Genomic DNA, 22,632 nt, shown 5'->3' on the forward strand with positions numbered 1-22,632 from the left:
TTAGAATAAAGCATTTTAATTGGTTGCTGTGCATTATTTATAATTTTATTTTTTTTAAACAAGATGCTTGTTACATGTTTCAATTGTTTTCTTGTACAGATTTTTTTCTTTGTTGTAATTGAAATGTTTAAATCTGCAACATGTGACTGTGTGTAGAATAAATGTTATATGAAATGGGGGTTGGGGATGGGGCTTTGTATTAGCTGCATTATGGCTGTCAAGAAAAATTCTTTCTAAAATGATATTCCTTCTGTTTTGACCAGGACATGAAGAAACACTGGTTTGTCTTGGCTGGCAACTCTCTCCGCTATTACCGCGATGCTAAAGCTGAAGACATGAATAGTCTTGATGGCCGCATTGACCTTTCAACCTGCTATGAGGTGTCAGAGGTCAACACAGCCAGGAACTATGGATTTAAGATCAAGGTAATAATAAGATGATGCATACAGTCGTATATAATGACTTGGCATAGACAAGCATTATCTATTGTGTGTCTATCTTCACTCACATGGGGGCATGGATGGCCCAGTGGTCTTTCGTGCAGAAATTTGCTGTTCAGAGTTGTGCCCCTTAGGCATGCCAGGCTCTGATGGTGAAGGGTTTGAATCCCAGATTCACTCTGGTTATGATCCTTGGTTATCAACACGATATCCATGTGCTCATAGATTTCACCTTGGCCTTCCTGTTACATTGAGCTTGCACACTATAATCTTAATGAACTACTGTTGCAGTCTCCATAAACATTGTATCCTATCACCGTATATCGCTGTGTATTAGGCGAGTTTTTCGTACGTAAAATTAGGGGGCTTTCAAGGGGGGTTGTTTTATACACAGGGTTGAAGAGTTTTGATGTTTTTCCCCCAACACAGATATGACTGTGAGCAAGTAACACTGGAAATACCACGTCAACAAATCCGTAATTAAGTACACAAACTAATCATGTAATTACACTGTCTGGTTATAAAAACAGTTCATTATATATTTTGACTTACCGTTGTAATCTATTTTATTAATTTCATTCAAAATTTCCTTCACTATTGTTTATTTTCATTTCGGAAAATTCAGATGTGAAGTGATGGGAAGATCGCACAACTCACGGTCGTATTACCGCTATTGACGCCCTGAAATGAACTTTAGTGGATAGAGAATGGATATATGTATTATAAATGCCATACTTTGACTTGCTGAAAGTCATATTTGTTGTAGTTTTACTATCATTTGTCCGCATAAATTTTTCACTTATTTAAAAAAAGTTATTTTATTGGGTAATTATTAACCAAATCACCGGTAGATTCTGAGCAACGTGTGTACAGCTGATTGCTACTTCCTGCTTAGTTTACGAGAAAATACACACGGTAATCTTAATCTCTGCATATAAAACAATGCCTATCAGAACAGGAAATACAATTTAATCGGTAAAAGATCATGTCTAGTGGTTTTTTTTCTCAACTTATATATTTTGTATTGACCAAGTTTAATCGTTATGATCTGTTCGTTTCCCTGAATTCGCTGAAGGTAAACAATGTAATTTTTTTCTGTGGAAGACAAACATGTTTTTATTGCAATGTAGGAATTGTGTACGTGCTTCATTCCGATTCGCTTTATAGACGGGGTATATGACGGTAAATCTTCATGAATTGTACCGGGGTTATACGTGGGGTTGCTTTATAGACGGCAATATATGGTAATTTGGAGACCTAATACTGTAACCTATTGTATTGCAGACCTCAGCAACATTATAACCTATTGTGTTGTAAACCATATCAACATTGTAACTTATTGTATTGCAGACCTTAGCAACATTGTAACCTATTGTATTGCAGGCCATAGCAACATTGTAACCTATTGTATTGCAGGCCTTAGCAACATTGTAACTTATTGTATTGCAGACCTTAGCAACATTGTAACCTACTGTATTGCAGACCTTAGCAACATTGTAACCGATTGTATTGCAGGCCTTAGCTACATTGTAACCTATTGTATTGCAGGTCTTAGCTACTTTGTAACTTTTTGTATTGCAGACCTTAGCTACATTGTAACCTGTTGTATTGCAGACCCGAAATGGGGAATATAACCTGGCAGCCATGACATCAGGGATCAGGAACAACTGGATGAAGGCCATTCGACTGTGTATGGACTTGCACAGTTCCGGACGTACACACACTATGCCATCATCAACTCTTGCCAGCAAAACTCTAACAGGTGTCGGGACAAGGGCTGTTGATGATTTTGATGTAGGAGCCACATCTAGTCAGACCACGACAGTGACCGGGTCCATGGGTGAAACTGCCTTCCAGTTGGTCGGACGGAGAGAGCAGAACAAGAAAGACACCAAAAATACAAGGAGGCATCATTCTGATGTCAATCCAGGAAATGTCAGCAAAGCTTTCTCAGTCAAAGAGTTTTCGTCCACCCTTGACCAAGTCCCGGCTGGCAATTCATCCAGCACACAAAGCATCGGTAGTGATCGCAGCACGCAAAGCATGGACTATGAACACTCCAATATAGAGAACAAGGGATCGCCCCGTCTGTCCCGGGGAACAAAGATCCCAAGACACCACATTCCTCCACAGGATCTTACTTGGCAAAGTGGCAACAACCCACCACTGAAAAGATATGTGGAAGGCAGCGACAATGCACCGTCTGCGCCAGGTGGCGATACCGCTCGAGTCCCAAAACGCTCCATCATGAGCGAGAGCAGCAAGGAAGAAGAACAGAGGGAGAAGATGCGACGCGGCATGTCGCCAAGTGCAAGGGTGAAGGAAAAAACACGACCGGCTAAAGCTGCCCGCATGCACTCCCCACCCCCTTCAGATGATCAATATCACTTCAATCTGTCCAGCTCCAGTAAAGAGACCTACTCTGGAGAGTCTGATAATGACGAGGTCGATATGGGGGACCGGAGTCTGTCACAGGTAGGCTGGGTTGATGCATCACCATATCATTCATTGAGCAGTATAGTAGAAATAGAAAAATCATGTTTGTTTGAACTCTTTGTGCTTTCATTTCAACTCAGTCTTGTGGAAAGGGGGCTTTGCAGAGTTGCATCCCTTAGACACACCAAAAACATGAGAGTGTGGGTTCGCCCAATTATGTTTCTTTGTTTGTCATCACCATACCATGCTCATGGGTTTCACTAAAGTGGTAAACGTCTGAGACCTGCACCACTTTGGTCTTTCCTCCCACAATAAGTTGGTACGCCATGTTAAAAAACTGAAATACTGTTCAATGCGGCTTTAAACCCAACTAGCTCATTCACTCACTCAATTGTATAGAAAATTAGAATCCCTATTTTGTGGTTTGACTTAACTCAACATTTTGAACTTCATGTAGCATCTTTAGAATATAGTGTTTGTAATAAGTCAGTATTTGTAAGTCTGTTTTTCATGTCTATGTCTTATATTTCCAACCAACTTTTTTGGAAGATGCATGTGATTATTTTCAGTTGTTTGAATTATTTGTTTCCTACTAATGGTTGTAATTGTCCCCGAGTCAAAGTGTGCGAACCCTTGCCACAGCACATGACACCTGCATTGACACTGATGATCTACTGCCCCCATTCCTGCAGCCTACTCCATATCCTCCAAAATATCTTCTTGTCAGTTGGAATGTGATTGAAATTTTAAGTTGATTAACACTAACATTGATAGTAACAATGAGAGGAAAGTAGTATTGAAGTGAAAATGGTACACAAACTTTTTTGCCAAAATATGTAATATATTTGGGTAGAGATTTAATTGCACTGATGTTGATGAAATATTGTGACTGAAATATGCTTATAATGTTTGCAAGTCTTTATTATTACTTGACCACCTCCGTGGTCTTGTGGTAGAGCGTCCGCCCGGAGGGCGGAAGGTCCGGGGTTCGATCCCCGGCCGCGTCCTACCAAAAGACGTTAAAAGATGGCACTTGTTGTTACCCTGTCTGGCGCTCGGCATTAAGGGGCTAAAACAAGGACTGGTCGGCTCGGAGTCAGTATACTGTGTCTGAGTGGGGTATTCATGTTAAACTGCGGCATGGTATCTCAGTGTGCTAGCACTATAAATCGGCATCAGTCCGGACTAGTACAAGCAGCCACACAAACGCATACACGTACATGCACGCCGCTATATAAGTGCAATAATCTTGGATGCGACGTTAAACCCCATTTCACCTCACCTCCAAATGGTTACCTTTATTATTACTAAAATAAGAATGTAAAATACATCAAGTTAAATTTGATACTGCCCTTGCCAATTGTTTGTACAGTCTATAGTATGGCTCTATGTAAGGTAGACACAATCTGTTTCAAGTGTATTAACATATCTGTATTGGAATAGGCAAGTGTGTATTTCAACACATTGTTTGGCATACTATTGAAAAGCACATATGTGCACATTACTAGTGGCCTGTATAGCAGTAATGATTTGTCCTTGCTACATGCAATATGATCCCTACTTGGTACATAAATGTATGTATGTTGGAAACTGTTCATCACAGACTGGAGTGATTTAAAGATTGTATGTATATATATATTTAAAGATATACGTATGTATGTATATATGAAAGCTATGGATTTATGTTGTTTTTACTAAAGTAAAATTTGTTATTGAAATCATAAAATGTACAGTTTAGATGTGATGGAATAAGGGAGATAACTCTTGTTTTAGGACCAGTTTAATGATGAACAAATGCGATCGGAAGATGATGACAACATGATGGGTGGAGCTTCGTCGGGGTCCATCAGTGATGGAGGCGGAGTTCTTGTGGAGTTCCTGGAAACTGAGGTAAGTACTGTAGCTATAGATGAGGTTCAGGCACAGTTTGCTTGCAGTGTTCGAGATGAAGCATGAAAGGGAAGGGTCCATGTCCTAGCCCTAGTAATACTAGTTACAGTCTCGTGAAGATACAAGGTTAGAATTGGCTCTTCAGCAACCCAGGCTTGTCGTAATAGGTGTCTAACAGGATTGGATGGTAAGACTTGCTGATTTGGTTGATGCATGTCATCGTATCCCAATTGTATGATGTCAATCACTGGATTGTCTGGTCCAGATTTGATTGTTTAGAACGACGTCATATAACTGGAATGTTGCTGAGTGCGGTGTTAAACAACAATCAAACAAAACAGTTACAGATTTAGGAGTTTTTAGATTCAAATACTACAGCAGTAAATCTCAAGAGACCACGGCACCCTCCTTAATCTGACTTTTGGTGAAGTGGTGGCTCCAACTGGTTTTGTTTCTTGTTTAACACCACACTCAGCAATACACCACCTATATTGTGGTGGCCTGTAAATAATTGAGTCTGAGTCTAACAATCCCGTGATTGACTTCGTGAGTGTCAATCTACACAGTTTGGATACAAGGACATGCTTCAACCAAGTCACCGAGCCTGACCACCCGACCCCATCAGTCGCCTCTTATTCTCATTGGTAGAGATTGTGACAATGAATGAAGAATAACTGTACATGCTTGTGAAATGAATTGATAAATGGCTGGTTAGAGAAGGGAATTTTATGTATATTCTATGTAAAGAATTCCTTTTTTATTAAGCAAAATTTAAAAACTTTGATATTTTGCAAAATAATTTCAAAGGATCTTCATTTGGAAGGTAATGACTTATAAATAGTAAGTGCTAGATATGATGTTTAAGGAATTTAATCAACTAATTCCAGTAACACACTCACACACACTCAGAAAAAAAGGCATCATTTCAAGATAATGTTGGTTTATAGATATAATTTTTGTGTTGAACGATGTGTGATTATATTAGATCTTAATGTTTTTCCTTATTTCAATTAGAATAACTTGTTTATAAATATCTTTGTAATGCTAAAGGTGAAGACTTGTATTTTATTAACCATATTGCCTCAGCCCTAAGAGGATTATGTTAATATTCCTTGACAGAGGAGGAGGACATACTTTGAAAAGAAGGAAGTTTGTGCTTGTGGTTTTATTATAACTTCCTCCTGTTGGTTTTACCTCAACTTTTTATTCATCCACTTTAGAGAACTTGCTTAAAAAGATGCCTTAAGATGATCAAGCTCAGACACTCGCTATGGCGACAGATGTCCTTGTCTGCTGAATCATGTTCCTGTCGGGAGAGGTACATCCAACTAGGGTCTGCTCGCACAAACATTTCATTTTGTTCTCTGAGGACGGTAGCCATGTGGTTTAGGCAACTGCTTGTCACCCCAAAGGCCTGGGTTCAATTCTCCACATGGTTGCAAGGTCAGAAGCCCATTGTTGGTGTCTTCCACTATGTTAGGACTTGAATCAGGCTGAAAGGGGGGTAATATTCAACTCCCTCACTTTGAACGCTGCTTTCAAGTTTTGGTTGTGAGTGTAAATGATGTTGTGTGGTTCCAGGTGGAATCCCTGAAAGATCGGCTGGAGAAGTCTCAGCATGACCTTGCCAAGATGCATGAGACAAACAGGGACCTGAAGAGTCGTCTTCACACGTCGGGCTCACAGGTAGGATCTGTTTGTTTGTGTACTTATATCACCCAGACTGGCTCCACAATGGCTCCACACTGGCTCCAGCCTGCTCCACACTGGCTCCAGGTTTCGCTCCTGTCAACAATACAAAAGCTATCTATGCATTATCTCTAACGATGATGGGCTGGCTATGCATGCTAGTGATCAGATCTGTCCTATTGTGATGTGCTGACGTTAAGAACTTATTAAACTTGATTTCTGGTGAATATGAATAATGTGATACCATGCACAAGGAATGCAAAGAAGCTAGTCCTTGCTGATATTTGAGTGCTTTGTGCAGATGATGGACTGTATAATGATCCTGTGATGTATGGGACTGAGCTAAAGACTGATAATCTTGAATATCATACTTCTTGAATCTGATGACATTTAATGTGGATATTGGGAAGAGCCAGCATCCTGATAAAATATGTTAGAAACAGACTTGTCCTGAAATAGACACTACAGTACTGACTTTGATGTGAAACCTCCAGCCTACTCACTGTAGTACCTGTGGTTCACGTGAAGATCTGGGTTAGAATAGGTCCTTAGCAACCTAAGTTTGCCGTGAGAGGCGACTATGCTTGTCGTAAGAGGCAACGGGATTGGGTGGTCAGGCTCGCTGACTTTGTTGATGCATGTCATCTTATCCCAATTGCATTGATCAATGCTCATTATGTCAATCACTGGATTGTCTGGTCCAGACTCGATTACTTACAGACCTCCGTCAGATTGGTTGGAATATTGGAGTGTGGCGTTAAACAACAAACAAACAACCATTACCGGGTGTATGTGCACGATGTGGGAAGTTAGACAAGATCAGACCAGACTTAGTATTAATGTGTGAACAAACAGGAGCACTGGGTCAGCCTGTGCAACAATCTTGTACTTGATATCTACTGATTTTTTTTAAAGGAAGAATTATGTATGGGGTTTTCTTTAACTTTGGTTCAATTGGTTTGGTAATTGAGACATGTCTCTGAGTTTGTTTATTATTTTGTGAAACAACAGGAGCACTGGTTGAGCCTGTGCACTCTTGTACTTAAGAGATGCTGGTAGAAACGTACTGCTTGTTACAGCATCTTAATGTCAGGTATTTGTATGAGTTTTCCATCTGTCAGCTTTACTCTAAGAAGTATGCAGTTAAAGAAATGGTGGTGAATGTTACTCATGAGGCCCACTTTCAACCCAAGTTGACTCGTGCCTGTCAGAAGGACCTTTTCCTATTAAAAACTCCCTCAAGTACACACTGAAACCAAGGAGGACTTCACTCCGAGTTGGTCTTCACCGGTTGTAACTGGATGTAACCTGAAACCTCCCGCAGAAGCAAGAACGCTTTGAAATTAATCTTTACAGTTTTTTACAAGGAGCAAAGCAATTATATGACTATGTAAAGATTATGGGGTTTCTTTTTGAAGGAGCTCTCTCAGAATAGTGAATAAATAATCTGTGACGTGATAAGAATATCACCATATGTGTTTAATCATTTTCTTGTGAACAATTTGTCCTTAGGATTAGCTTGAGCTTGTATCTGTGGACAATGAGCTGGTTGACTTGATTATAAGCCTAGGCCTGTATACAATGAGTTAGTCTACAGCTTGGCAGGAAACATCACTTGATACATATATTATAAATTACACAGCTTGCTTTTAGCAGTGTGCTGGGACAAAATGCAATTGTAGCAGCGTGTGGTAGCGTGTGGTACTATGATCTATATAGAGTGCTGATGGTGCCAGGTGTTGTGTGGATTGTTCAGCCGTGATATTACCTCCTGGCTGGGATGAACTCCAGTGTACACTCATTAGGTTGTAGCAGCACCTAGGTAAGCCTGTTATGTGTGTTGTTACCTGTTAACATGTGCTCCCTGCAGGATCTCCTGGACAGACTTAAGACAATGTTTCATGCTTGTGTTGTCAGAGGATCTAACTGTGTGTGACACTGGCTTGTGAGTGAGTGAGTGTATAAACACAATGTTTCAAGCTTGTGTTGTCAGAGGACCTAAATGTGTGTGTGACACTGGCTTGTGAGTGAGTGAGTGAGTGTATCAACACAATGTTTCATGCTTGTGTTGTCAGAGGATCTAAATGTGTGTGACACTGGCTTGTGAATGATCGATCAATAACACAATGTTTCATGCTTGTGTTGTCAGAGGATCTAACTGTGTGTGTGACACTGGCTTGTGAGTGAGTGAGTGTATAAACACAATGTTTCAAGCTTGTGTTGTCAGAGGATCTAACTGTGTGTGACACTGGCTTGTGAGTGAGTGAGTGTATAAACACAATGTTTCAAGCTTGTGTTGTCAGAGGACCTAAATGTGTGTGTGACACTGGCTTGTGAGTGAGTGAGTGAGTGTATCAACACAATGTTTCATGCTTGTGTTGTCAGAGGATCTTAATGTGTGTGACACTGGCTTGTGAATGATCGATCAATAACACAATGTTTCATGCTTGTGTTGTCAGAGGATCTAACTGTGTGTGTGACACTGGCTTGTGAGTGAGTGAGTGTATAAACACAATGTTTCAAGCTTGTGTTGTCAGAGGATCTAACTGTGTGTGACACTGGCTTGTGAGTGAGTGAGTGTATAAACACAATGTTTCAAGCTTGTGTTGTCAGAGGACCTAAATGTGTGTGTGACACTGGCTTGTGAGTGAGTGAGTGAGTGTATCAACACAATGTTTCATGCTTGTGTTGTCAGAGGATCTAAATGTGTGTGACACTGGCTTGTGAATGATCGATCAATAACACAATGTTTCATGCTTGTGTTGTCAGAGGATCTAACTGTGTGCGACACTGGCTTGTGAGTGAGTGAGTGAGTGAGTGTATCAACACAATGTTTCCTGCTTGTGTTGTCAGAGGATCTAACTGTGTGTGACACTGGCTTGTGAGTGAGTGAGTGTATCAACACAATGTTTCATGCTTGTGTTGTCAGAGGACCTAAATGTGTGTGACACTGGCTTGTGAGTGAGTGAGTGATCAATAACACAATGTTTCATGCTTGTGATGTCAGAGGACCTAAATGATTGTGACACTGGCTTGTGAGTTAGTGAGTGTATCAACACAATGTTTCATGCTTGTGTTGTCAGTGGATCTAACTGTGTGTGTGACACTGGCTTGTGAATGATCGATTAATAACACAATGTTTCATGCTTGTGTTGTTAGAGGACCTAAATGTGTGTAACACTGGCTTGTGTGTGAGTGTATCAACACAATTGTGTTGTCAGAGGACCTCTGTGTGAGTTTGAGTGTGAGTGAGTGAGTGAAACACAGTACAAGTCATGAACATTGTATATGTTCCTGTTACACCACATGCACTGTTATATGGAATGGAAGTAATTGAGGGTCTTGGAGTCCTTGGGGGATTTGACTGAATGATTTCAAAGTATCATTATTAAAATCAGGATGATGATAAGGACGCTTTGACTTTCATCGATGATTTCAAATCCTGACAGGTGGGAACACCTCCAATCTCATGCTTGCACAGGTATTTGCAGTTGTTATTGAGTGAGATGATTATGAAATGTCTATATGAATACATGTAAAAGCAATTATATTTTAATCCGATGGTATGGAATGAGCTCTGTTATTACGGCATCTGTCAGGTGTGTAATGTATGCATGCATTGTGTCTTTATGTTCACATGAGTCTCTTTAGTTGCACATACTGCAGTTTTTCCTTAATAAGTAGGTATCTATGTAATGTGGACAACATTATATCAGCTTTTGAGAGCTGCTACATATGTAATCTATTTACAAACATAGATATATATGCATACTTGGTGCACAATTTATTTAACTGCTGCCAAAATATGTAACTTCATATCAGAAGCAATATCATGAAAATCAGATCCTAGTGCTCGCTACCGCTAAACAAAGGTCTGAGGACATCCCATTATGGGTCACATCAGAACTACCTTCAGTGAACTTTGACCAACCAATGAAATAACTAACAAGAAGTCGACACTGGCCAATCAGAGAGTAAGCTTTGTTAGTTTTATGAGACAAGTTTCAAACTGGCGACTACGCTTTGAAAAACATCAACTCAAAATTTAAAAACTGAATAGACCAAAATTCTGGAAAGTACTGCTTGTATAGCAGTAATTCCCACAGACTGTGGAAAGTGTCTTCCTTTTTGAAATGTTTATGTCATTGATGTGAGCGATAGACAAAGATTTTGACAGAATCAGTTGTACAGCCATTAACTGTTGTTTGGAATAATGTGTTGGTTGCATGATTAGAACACACATTCGGACTGGCACTTTCGTGATCTAGTAAGCGACACTCTGATTGGTCGGATAAAAGGTCGTTCTGACATGACCAGTAATGGGATATCCTCAGATCTTTGTTTAGCTATAGCGAGAACCAACCAAGATCTGATTTTTTGTATTGGAAGAATACTGCTATTTTTTCATCCCAATTGCTTGAGATTCTGCTTAATGCAAAGAAAAGATGCAAATCAGTCATGACAGAAGCCAGTGATTTTAGCCTGTGATAATAGCAAAGGTTTGGTTTGGGCTTAATGTCATTTGAACATTGGATGATTTAACTTGATTTCAACAATGGTATGCCGCCAAGTTTTGAAGGTTTGGGTGTAGTTTTAGCTTTCTCTATTCTTTTTTTCATTGCAATTATATGCCCAAAAATGCGTGTGCATAGCAAGACAAACATGGTGTAGTATATCATATTTGCTTTGATGTTATTTATATTTGCACAGAGTCTGCTTGAAAGCTTAAACATTAATCATGTTGATATTTCTGGGCAATAGTCAGCCTTGACAAATATAAATTTGGTTTGTATAAATAAGTCTTTTCAGGTGTACATTTGTGTGTTTTACATAATTGCGTTTGAATAAAGATAGTATCACAAACAGTTAGCTGAACCTGGATGTATGAGTGAGATATGTCAGTAAATACAGGACTTATTATTAACCCTTTATGGTACATAAGACTTTCATCCATACAAGTATGTCATTGTGCTTATCCCGTTTGGGGGCGGTCGGGTAGCCTAGTGGTTAAAGCGTTCACTCGTCACGCCGAAGACCCGGGTTCGAATCCTGACATGGGTACAATGTGTGAAGCCCATTTCTGGTGTCCCCTGCCGTGATATTGCTGGAATATTGCTAAAAGTGACATAAAACCAAACTCACTCACTCACTTATCCCGTTTGTAAAACCTGCCCCAAGTTGCACAGTTGGCAACACTCACAGAAACATTAACGTGCGGCCATAATAAACCTATTTGTGTTTGTAACCTTGCCCTCTGAAATATATATGGCAGGTCACCTTGCATTGAAGCAGTTCTAGACATAGCTGTAGTGTAACTGAATGTGAATCTCTGCACTATCTTGCCTGTTTGTACAGAGCTTGGATTTAAGACAGTGTACACATATATGAAGTGTGTTTAGTCCGCACGAGTTGGAGTTGTTTGGTACAGATGCAAGTGCACACCATACAGATGGTCGTACATATGGTTTTACTGTGTTTGCCAAGTAGCTCTGACTAATTATTTGAGAGCTAAGAAATCAGAATTCACCTATATATTTAGTCTGTCATAGGACCCTTAAACAAATATATCCAATACAGCCCTTGCAAGTCTATAATGTTTGCAAGACTAGATTACTGCAGAATCTTAAAATAAAGAAAGTCTCTTGGCTCCTTTTTATTATATTTTATAACTATAATTTAACTACTCTTTCATTTCAGAGACTAGATGTGAGTCTACTATATATTTAGCATTGTATTTTATTGAACTAACCTAGACTTCACCTATTTTCTTATGAATTTCATTACATTTTAAATTTTAAGTATTCTAGTTTTAATTTTTGTTCAAGAAGCTTCTTTTAATGAATTCTGAACCAATCTATGTCAGATTCATTTATTTTTCAAGATTTCTTTTCAAATGGAAATTGAATCAGTCAAGGTTATTATTTTTTTAAAGAGCTTTCTTCAGTTGAAATTCTGCTCCAATCTAGATTCAGTACACCAAGTCCCTACAAAGCCCTGCTGTTATCCCCGTGTGATCCCGTCATTATCTCGTCGGTCGGCACATTCAGCAACCGACAGGTGTGGAGGGGGACAGAGGGAGGATTTCTGTTGGCTAACCAGTGTTAATTTGTAGCAGGAGGATCAGGTGATGGCAACATTTCCATGCTCTCCGGTCTGCTGTGACATTTACACACCTGTGTGGGGGTTATTTTCACTGAGTAGCACGAACCTCCACTCCTAGCATTGCCTACATACAGACACACAATCAGATGCAGTTGTGGAAGGATTGTATTCTTGTCTGAGAACGAATCACTACAGTTTCGTGCAGTAGGGAACCAGATTTACTGATTTACCTGGTAAATGACTTTGAGGTAAATAGTTTAAAATATTTTGAATACTGATTTATGATTATTTGTACAAGAAAATGAAGGCATGTGTTCCTTATGCAATGAATGTAAAAATGTTATCTTTAATCTAACCTGAATTGCTGGGTGTTATCTTAAATCTAACCTGATTTGCCATTTAGATATATGACATGCATGAGATAGCATTAGCATGACCCAGGACCATTCATCGATAGCCAACTGGTAATTACAGTCATTGATAACCTTGACCCAGTTTGGGGCAAGAAATATTCATGCATTTTTCTGGTCGAGTTGCTGTCATTCTACTTATGAGGTGTAGATATAGAGACGTCATGGCCGTCGGAAATGGTTAAAATCTGTGCATCAGCTTCAGTGACTGGTGGAATGTTTTGTGTGTTGTATGCATCACTGAACAAAGAAAGCGACTTCTCTCCTGATTGACACTTGCATATTTCAAATCTCGTAGCATTAGAAAACAAGTTATTTTGAATTATGTTAACAGAGAGGGGGTGTGCCCCAATGTGCTGAAGTGATGTGCATGTTTGCATATTTGTTTTCACAGATCATGGGCTTAGTGGCATGGAGGCCGTGGAATAGATGAACGGACTCGCTGCCACTGATGCAGTGGTTTGTCAGCTGCACAAAAATCAATGCTGCATCACATGCTCAAACGCTTGCATTGTTGATGAATTTTTTACATGGAATCTGGATTTATAAGGTGCTATTGTCTCATGAATGATTCAGCAATGGAAATCCTATAAGTGAATTTATCTTGTGTTTGATGTGAGTGAAGCCATTTGCTGTGCTTGTGCAACAGAAGCGGGTTTAGTAGGAGTAGAGTGCACTGTTCTTTGTTAGGCGGCTCTCTCAGTGGATGTAGCATGGAAAAGAAGCGAGGACTCGGCTCCAAGAAGGTACATGTCCCCTATAATCCCTCATCTCAGTCGGTACCTACAGAGCTTCAGATGGATTTCAATATGTACAGGTCAAGTAACCCATAAAAATTGAAAATGATCCTTATACGGCTCGGGACCGTATATCACTCGGAAATTGCGGTCAATACTTTTGGCAGGGTCAGAGACGAAGGTTTCCTTTCTATCTGAAGCACTGTAGATGCTATCACTCATGAGTGTCTGGTTATGATAGGTGGGTCAGAAACATTCATACTCTTGCCTGTACACTTCACAAAGTGTAAAGCTCTTGATTGTTGGATTTTGATATTCTTTTTCGGCAACATTTTCCTCATATCCATATTTTGCCAGAGTGGTGAATGTCTACTGCCTGTGTTTGTTTGGCATGTGCTCCCTCATTAAGCGGGCATGCTGTTATATGAATGAAGTACAGTTGAAAGCAGCATTAACTCGCTCTCACTTGTATTTCAGATGTTAAGAATAGAAAAAATTGCCATGTGGTTGAAATATTGTCAGTATTGTATTGAGAGAGATGACCTGGTTTGTTTAATGGTTGTGTAGGACAGAAATCATAAGGCATAAATATTTGCATTTTCCATTTCTTTGTTGTGATATTTTAACTGCAGTATAATTTGATTACCAAGCCATGAAGGTAATGGTGAAAAGAACATGAATCCTTTAATGCATCACAACACTTGAATAATGGGAATGCACTGACTGTCACTGATTTGACTCGTAGATCTCATTTCAACCATGCAGGAAGCATCCATTTATATATGGTTAAGGTCATGAAGTTAATGCTCATGGTAAACCTGGGCACATGTAGTCTATTCAGGTTGTCATTCATTGACTACAGGGGAAGATGAATTACATCACTTAGTTATTCCAGAGTGAAACAATTCTCCACCCTCACGCCCCCACTTTCCCTACCCCTCTCTTTTCTACATGTCCCACCTACCCCTCTCCACATGTGCCACCCTCCTACTCCCCACACTCATCTCAACCTCACCTCATCTACTCAACCCACTGTCCCTTCTAAACAAGCCCCATCCTCCCTTTCCCACTATCCCTTCACCCCTCCCTCCCACCTCTGTTCGCCCCTCCCCCCCACCTCCCCTCACCCCTCCCTCTCACCTCCGCTCCCACCTCCCCCCACCCCTCCTTCCCACCTCCTTCCCTCCTCTGCTCACCCCTCCCTCCCACCTCCCCTCCCACCTCCCTTCCACCTCTACTCGCCCCTCCCTCCCACCTCCCCTCGCCCCTCCCTTCCACCTCTACTCGCCCCTCCCTCCCACCTCCCCTCCCACCTCCCTTCCACCTCTACTCGCCCCTCCCTCCCACCTCCCCTCCCACCTCCCTCCCACCTCCCCTCACCCCTCCCTTTCACCTCTACTCGCCCCTCCCTTTCACCTCTACTCGCCCCTCCCTCCCACCTCCCCTCCCACCTCCCTTCCACCTCTACTCGCCCCTCCCTCCCACCTCCCCTCACCCCTACCTCCCACCTCCCCTCACCCCTCCCTCCCACCTCCCCTCCCACCTCCCTTCCACCTCTACTCGCCCCTCCCTCCCACCTCCCCTCCCACCTCCCTCCCACCTCCCCTCCCACCTCCCTCCCACCTCCCCTCACCCCTCCCTTTCACCTCCCCTCGCCCCTCCCTTCCACCTCTACTCGCCCCTCCCTTCCACCTCCCCTCGCCCCTCCCTTCCACCTCTACTCGCCCCTCCCTCCCACCTCCCCTCACCCCTCCCTTTCACCTCTACTCGCCCCTCCCTCCCACCTCCCCTCGCCCCTCCCTTTCACCTCTACTCGCCCCTCCCTCCCACCTCCCCTCACCCCTCCCTTCCACCTCCCCTCACCCCTCCCTTCCACCTCTACTCACCCCTACCTCCCACCTCCCCTCACCCCTCCCTCCCACCTCCCCTCCCACCTCCCTTCCACCTCTACTCGCCCCTCCCTCCCACCTCCCCTCGCCCCTCCCTTTCACCTCTACTCGCCCCTCCCTCCCACCTCCCCTCCCACCTCCCTTCCACCTCTACTCGCCCCTCCCTCCCACCTCCCCTCACCCCTCCCTTTCACCTCTACTCGCCCCTCCCTCCCACCTCCCCTCACCCCTCCCTTCCACCTCCCCTCACCCCTCCCTTCCACCTCTACTCACCCCTACCTCCCACCTCCCCTCACCCCTCCCTCCCACCTCCCCTCACCCCTCCCTCCCACCTCCCCTTGCCCCTCCCTTCCCCCTCCCTTCCACCTCTACTCCCACCTCCCCTCGCCCCTCCCTACCACCTCCCCTCACCCCTCCCTCCCACCTCCCACCTCCCACCTCCCCTCACCCCTCCCTCCCACCTCCCCTCACCCCTCCCTTCCACCTCTACTCGCCCCTCCCTTCCACCTCCCCTCACCCCTCCCTTTCACCTCTACTCGCCCCTCCCTCCCACCTCTACTCGCCCCTCCCTTCCACCTCCCCTCACCCCTCCCTTCCACCTCCCCTCACCCCTCCCTCCCACCTCCCCTCACCCCTCCCTTCCACCTCTACTCGCCCCTCCCTTCCACCTCCCCTCACCCCTCCCTTCCACCTCTACTCGCCCCTCCCTCCCACCTCCCCTCACCCCTCCCTTTCACCTCTACTCGCCCCTCCCTTCCACCTCTACTCGCCCCTCCCTCCCACCTCCCCTCGCCCCTCCCTTTCACCTCTACTCGCCCCTCCCTCCCAACTCCCCTCACCCCGACTTCCACTCACCCCTCCTTCCCAACTTTACTCACCCGAGTCCCTCCCACCTGCCCTCACCCCATCCACCCTCCTCCACTCACCCCTCCCTCACGCCTCCACTCATCCCCCCACTCACCCCTCCCTCACCCATACCTTCCACCTCTACTCGCCCCTCCCTCCCAACTCCCCTCACCCCAACTTCCACTCACCCCTCCTTCCCAACTTTACTCACCCGAGTCCCTCACACCTCCCCTCACCCCATCCACCCTCCTCCACTCACCCCTCCCTCATACCTCCACTCATCCCCCCACTCACCCCTCCCTCACGCCTCCACTCATCCCCCCACTCACCCCTCCCTCACGCCTCCACTCATCCCCCCACTCACCCCTCCCTCACGCCTCCACTCATCCCCCCACTCACCCCTCCCTCACACCTCCACTCATCCCCCCACTCACCCCTCCCTCACGCCTCCACTCATCCCCCCACTCACCCCTCCCTCACGCCTCCACTCATCCCCCCACTCACCCCTCCCTCACGCCTCCACTCACTCCTTCACTCACCCCTCCACTCACTCCTCCACTCACCCCTCCCTCCTGCCTCCTTCATGACTATCCAGGTGACATGAGACACTATGTCCCTGACCACTGCCCTCTGTGTCACCCCGGGGCTGACCAATGACATCTGATACCCATCTCCCTGCCATTAGCCTTGGCCATAACCACAGGTCCCAGCCCGTGTTATGTATACCACCAGTCATAATCCCATCTCGCACACAGCCCACTCCATGTCATGGCCATTGATCAGCCAGTCCCCTGACACAGGAGACTGCTATACCCTGGTAAGTGCTGCACACCCATCTCTGTGACAGTGTATGGGGATTTCATCTTGATATCATTTTGTAGTAATGTTTGGAATTTTAGTGTTGGCAAAGTGCTACTTGTTTATTTTTATTGTGTGACATTTGAGTATGATGAATTGTGTCAGGCTAGACCAAACATGTCAGGAGGAACCTGTCCTATGAGGAAAGACTGCATGAGTCTTTTCCATGTCTTCATCTGTTTCTGGCATTTCCGGTATATATTTGGTGCACATTTTTCTCCAAATTTTGGAATGAGTGTGAAGGAAACTAATCTGTTCTCATTTCGCTCAGTATGTTAGACCTTAGTCCTGCACCATGACCGTGGAATATATTTATTTTATTAAAAAATAATAATCTAGAAATGCATACAAAAGCAAGTTTGGCCAGCTCAAGCTAGCTCTTTTTTTATTTTTAGAATCAAGAAGGATATTGTGTAATATAAGATTTCAGAGACTAAATGTTAGTCTAGTTAGACCTTTGCTATTCTTGTTCTGAGAAAATATGTAGAATTGCTAATATCTGGTTTCTACTCCATCTCCCTTGTCCAAAAGCTTCTTCAGCTCCCATGATCATGTTTGTATTTACTGTATATCCCTTAGTATTTAAGTCATTCAGAAAGTACCATGCGGTCTTGTCGTATAATTTATTTTTAGGGCTTATATTCAGTGTCTGGCAGGGTTTTCATAGAAGACTTTTGTACTCTTGTTACAGAGAGATCAGTGTTTTAGAAAGACAAGTGTTCTACTTACTAGACTGATTTATGACTGTTCATGTCAAGAAGAAAGGTGGAAATATGTTGGAGGAAATCTTCTTGAGAACCTGTCACTTTCAGTTACCAGATTGTAGGATTTTAAGGAATTATTTTAGTTTCCTGAATTTCCTGGTACGGTATTAGCATCAACAATGGGGTTTGTAGTAAGGTGACATTATATTCACCGTCAACTCTACCTGTGTGTGGAGCCTCGGGCTAGGCTTTGATCTCTATTGATAATAGGGAAGATCATCAATCATTGCTATACTAACAGTGTGAGGAGCTTACACTGGTCAGTGATGGTCACAGTATGCTGGACACTTTAACAACATATGATCCAAGGTGTTGCTATGGTGATCTTATCTGTAAGATGAAAGAGAGGCTGATTCCTATCAGAAGTTTCATGGTTGGTCAAAGGTCGCTTCTGAACACGGATTTTATGACAGTTGTAGAAACAAGAAATGTTCACAGATATCTAAGTTTGACTCCTTGCATTGTTGGTCTTATGATAATGTTATATAAGCAATTATGAGTACTTGAAAAAAAAATATGTAGATGATGTTGCTTGTCATGGTGTTTAGCCCCACACATACTTAAGAAATATTGGCTTTGCTTGTTTGTTTGTCTAACGCCACACTTCACAAGAGTTCAGCTATATGACCGTGGTCTGTTTATGTTCGAGTGTGGACAAGACAATCCAGTGTTTGATATCATAAGCATCGATCCACTTAATTGGAATAAATGATACACAATCCACCAAGTCTCTGAGCCTGATCACATGATCCATTTAGTCGCCTCTTTAGACAAGGCGGTCGGGTAGCCTAGTGGTTAAAGCGTTCGCTCATCACGCCGAAGACCCGGGTTCGATTCCCGACATTGGTACAATGTGTGAAGCCCATTTCTGGTGTCCCCAGGGATATTGCTGGAATATTGCTAAAAGCGGCGTAAAACCATACTCACTCACTTCGACAAGCAAAGGTTTCTGGGGACCTATTTTCTTGACCAGAATCCCTGTGTGTGTGACTAAAAATGACAAGAAAGGTGAAAGTTTTGTACAAGATGAGCTAGGACTATTGAATTTGAAACCAAAAGGTTGAAAGGTTGTATTTGCTTGCTAAAATATATGAATTATGTATAAATGAAATATTTCATTCATTCTTAATCATAGTTGACAAAATTAATGGCATAATTTTTGTGTTTCATTATGAAGCGATCCTGCTAAATTTCCAAAAGATGCTTGACCTACATTGTATTAAAAGCTAGCTGATTGACATCGACATAGGTATGCTTATTGGCCTGTCATTCACCTGACTAGTCACTTGTCATGCAGCTCCCGCCCCCGGGGCTGGAGGATGTGGGTTCCGCCATGCAGCAATAGGCTGCCATACATTGAACTCTACTGGGGCAGTATTGGCCAGTACACTGTATATACATTGCTTATCTGTTACTTGGTTGATAAATGGTCGTAACACCTGTGATAATATTTTGAAATAATAACGCCTTTATTTATTGAACACAGATAAGAAAGATGAACTGAATTGGTTGATGTTGAGCCATGTGTTAAATGAAGTTATGTTATCATGAGTGTTATGTTCATGTAAATTATTTGGGAAATTTATTCTGCGAGCTGATAAGGTATATCTTGTATCTAATACAGGTTGGTGTTCAATGGAGTATCGAATGTTTAATTGTTGAGGAAGGTCATATGTTAAAATATGATTCTATTTTGATACATTAAGACCTTATTACTGATCAAATATTGTGTTTTAACTAGAATGGGTGTCAAGATTCTTTTCACATTTTGATATGATTTCCATAACGTAGTAGTTATGATTAATAGACTTTCCATTCCGAGTCTCCTTGGCGACTGTTGGATTTTACAAAGTCCCTGAAGATCTGTCCTTATCCCTACTTCTGCCTCATTACCTGGGCCATGTAGAGCGGTCTTCCTATAGTGAGTGTCTTACAAACAGCCTGTGTAGTGTGATGGCTAATTTAATAGACAGGTAGACTGGTCCTCCTACAGTGAGTGTCATACACACAGGCTGTGTAGTGTGATGGCTGGTTTAATGGAAAGATGGAGGGGTGCTTCTATAGTGAGTGTCCTAGACACAGTCTAGGCAGTTCAAGGGCTGGGTTTAATGGACAGGTAGAGTGGTCCTCCTATAGTGAGTGTCCTACACACAGCCTGTGTAGTGTGATGCTGGTTTAATGGACAACTAGAGCTCTTCTCCTACAGTGAGTGTCCTACACACAGCCTGGATAGTGTGATGCTGGTTTAATGGACAGGTAGATCGGTTCTCCTATAGTGAGTGTCCTACACACAGCCTGGGTCATTCAAGGGCTGGTTTAATGGACAGGTAGGGATTAGTCTGGTCAGCAGACAGCAACATTGTTAGTCTGACAGGCCAACACAATGGCTGTATTTTGGCCAGACGTTCATAACCATGCAGGCATGTAGAATGGGAATAGTATTTCACCATTGGTATGGATTGAATTATGAACTTATTGTACAGGTAAGGTGAGAATTGATGGAGTATCGTACGGACCCAAGATTGTTGTCTGACTTAGGATTATTCAAAACATTGTGATTGACCTTGAGCAGCAATTCTTTTTTCTGTTTATGGATGTGACGGACTGGAGTAAAAATCTACAATCAGAAAATATAACAAAAAGAAAAATTAAAAGATACAAGTACAGAAATTATATAAAATTAAAGTAACTACTAACTTCTGTGTAATAATGATCAAATATATCAGGTATGTTTGGCTACTGCAATCTTTTTAAATATGGGCCTTCTAAGAAGGCAATATATGGGGAAGGCTACCAGTAAAGGGAACACATTGTCGATCACCATTTAGGAGATATACCGCTAATTAATTGAATGATTAATTTTGTGTCCTGTATGAGTGAAAAGACACATGACAAGGCACGTCATCGTTATTTTTAATGCTCTTCAGTTCATTTTTGGGGTTATTCTGGAGAGATGACATTGTAGAAAATGATAATGGTAGCCTTCCCCATGTTGCTATTTTGCACATTGCTATGCATCTTCTAGACATCCTTTACACTGAACTGACCAACCCAATCCAATTTATTTCAAATAAGATAGTAAAATATTGAGCTCCATGAATTTATGAATTTTTATTTAGACTGACCCATATTAATTGGAAATTATGTAAAGCATAAAATATTTAAAGTATGGTCTTCCTGTTGAATGGGCCTAAGTTCCTTAACTGTGACATTACTAATATCATTAATGATCAGGTGATTTGTTGGTAGCAGTGGCAGTGTTTGAGCATCACCTGGATGAAACAGCTGTGATCTGGATGAATATGTAACTGTTCAGATTGTATGGACTGTTGATTATGCTATCAACCTCTTGCCAAGTTCAGATATTTACAAGCTACACATACAACTGAAACATAACGCCAGTGGTATTAATCATTCACTCACTCACTTTTAATTTAGTTCTCATTTATTTGACTTTGAAGAAAAAGCAACAGAAGTATGACATTTTTATTCACTGGAGTTGATAGCAGGCGAGTTATGTAAAGAAACTAGATCATTTTGAGCTTAAATTCCATGGTTTCCTGTAATTAAAAATTGCCCAACGAAAAACAGTCAGCCAATACAACTAGGGAGATTATCGGACGGAAACGCTTCTCTCTCCTCGTGTGCATGAGTCCCATGACAGCTCTTGCAGAATTCCTGCTAGGTCACAGTACCGGCTGCTGAGGCACACATGACTCATATCCCTGGATTATCATAAATATCAGTGCCTGTGCAGACTGGAAAATACCATCGAGTTTGCAGCTTAATCCAATCCTTCCTGAGACGACCGATGGGTGGGTATTTGTCTTTGTTTGGCTTTTTAGTCAAGCCCTGTTGCCGTCAGAGGAGCTTTAGGAGGATGAAGTGCTGAGAGAATTACGTAGGTTGGACAGGGGTGTCACAAACACCTCAATCCCTGGAACATCACATCCATGGATTCTAGGAGAATGTGCTGTGATGGGCACTGCTCACATGGTAGTAGCTGTACGGACATAAACCTTCTTGTTTTATCAGATTCTACAAGTTAGGGTGTTATTATGGAAATTTGATACTTTAATTCTAGATTGATAGAAGATTGTTTGATTTAGCCAGTTGACTGATTTATGAATTGCTAATTTCAAATATTCAGATGCCAGCTCTGTGTAATTCGTTATTGATGGTTACCCTGTAATAGTCATGTAGTGTTCATGATCCCTTTGATTAGGCTGTTTGTGTAGTATCGCCGTGACGATCGAACGCATTAACCACTGTGCTACTCCGCTACCCCTCTATGTGTGACAGAACAGTCACTCCAATCTTTCTGTTCCATAAGTGATAATCAGATGGGTTTTTATGTAAAGGAATGTTGTTCCTCCCTTCCTAAGGTTTGAAAGTTCGATCAGTGTTATCCAAAGCACTTTGGTATACCTTTTCAAAGATTGTTTACCTGTAGATAGCTGTCTTTATTCTACTTAAGACACATGCTAAGGATTTTTGTAGACATGCCTTGTGTTTCAAAGAGAAAGATCTGATATTTCCAAAGATGGTTCTTGTAAAATGCACTTTGTAAA

The 22,632-nt window shown here is 42.4% G+C and overlaps 1 protein-coding gene across 7 annotated transcripts in view; it reads left to right on the forward strand.

Annotated features, from left to right (window-relative positions):
• LOC139469879 (early endosome antigen 1-like) overlaps nt 1-22,632 on the forward strand; it is a 129,242-nt gene that overhangs the window by 87,630 nt on the left and 18,980 nt on the right. For all 7 annotated transcript variants that reach the window (XM_071252199.1, XM_071252194.1, XM_071252196.1 and 4 more), the window contains 4 exons: nt 264-425; nt 2,055-2,915; nt 4,650-4,766; nt 6,348-6,452. In XM_071252199.1, coding sequence (XP_071108300.1) covers nt 264-425; nt 2,055-2,915; nt 4,650-4,766; nt 6,348-6,452 — 1,245 coding nt within the window. The remainder of the gene's footprint in view (nt 1-263; nt 426-2,054; nt 2,916-4,649; nt 4,767-6,347; nt 6,453-22,632) is intronic.

The sequence above is a fragment of the Haliotis cracherodii genome, unplaced genomic scaffold, assembly GCF_022045235.1.
Source record: "Haliotis cracherodii isolate W230 unplaced genomic scaffold, xgHalCrac1.p SCAF_2, whole genome shotgun sequence".
Classification (NCBI taxonomy): Eukaryota; Metazoa; Mollusca; class Gastropoda; order Lepetellida; family Haliotidae; genus Haliotis; species Haliotis cracherodii.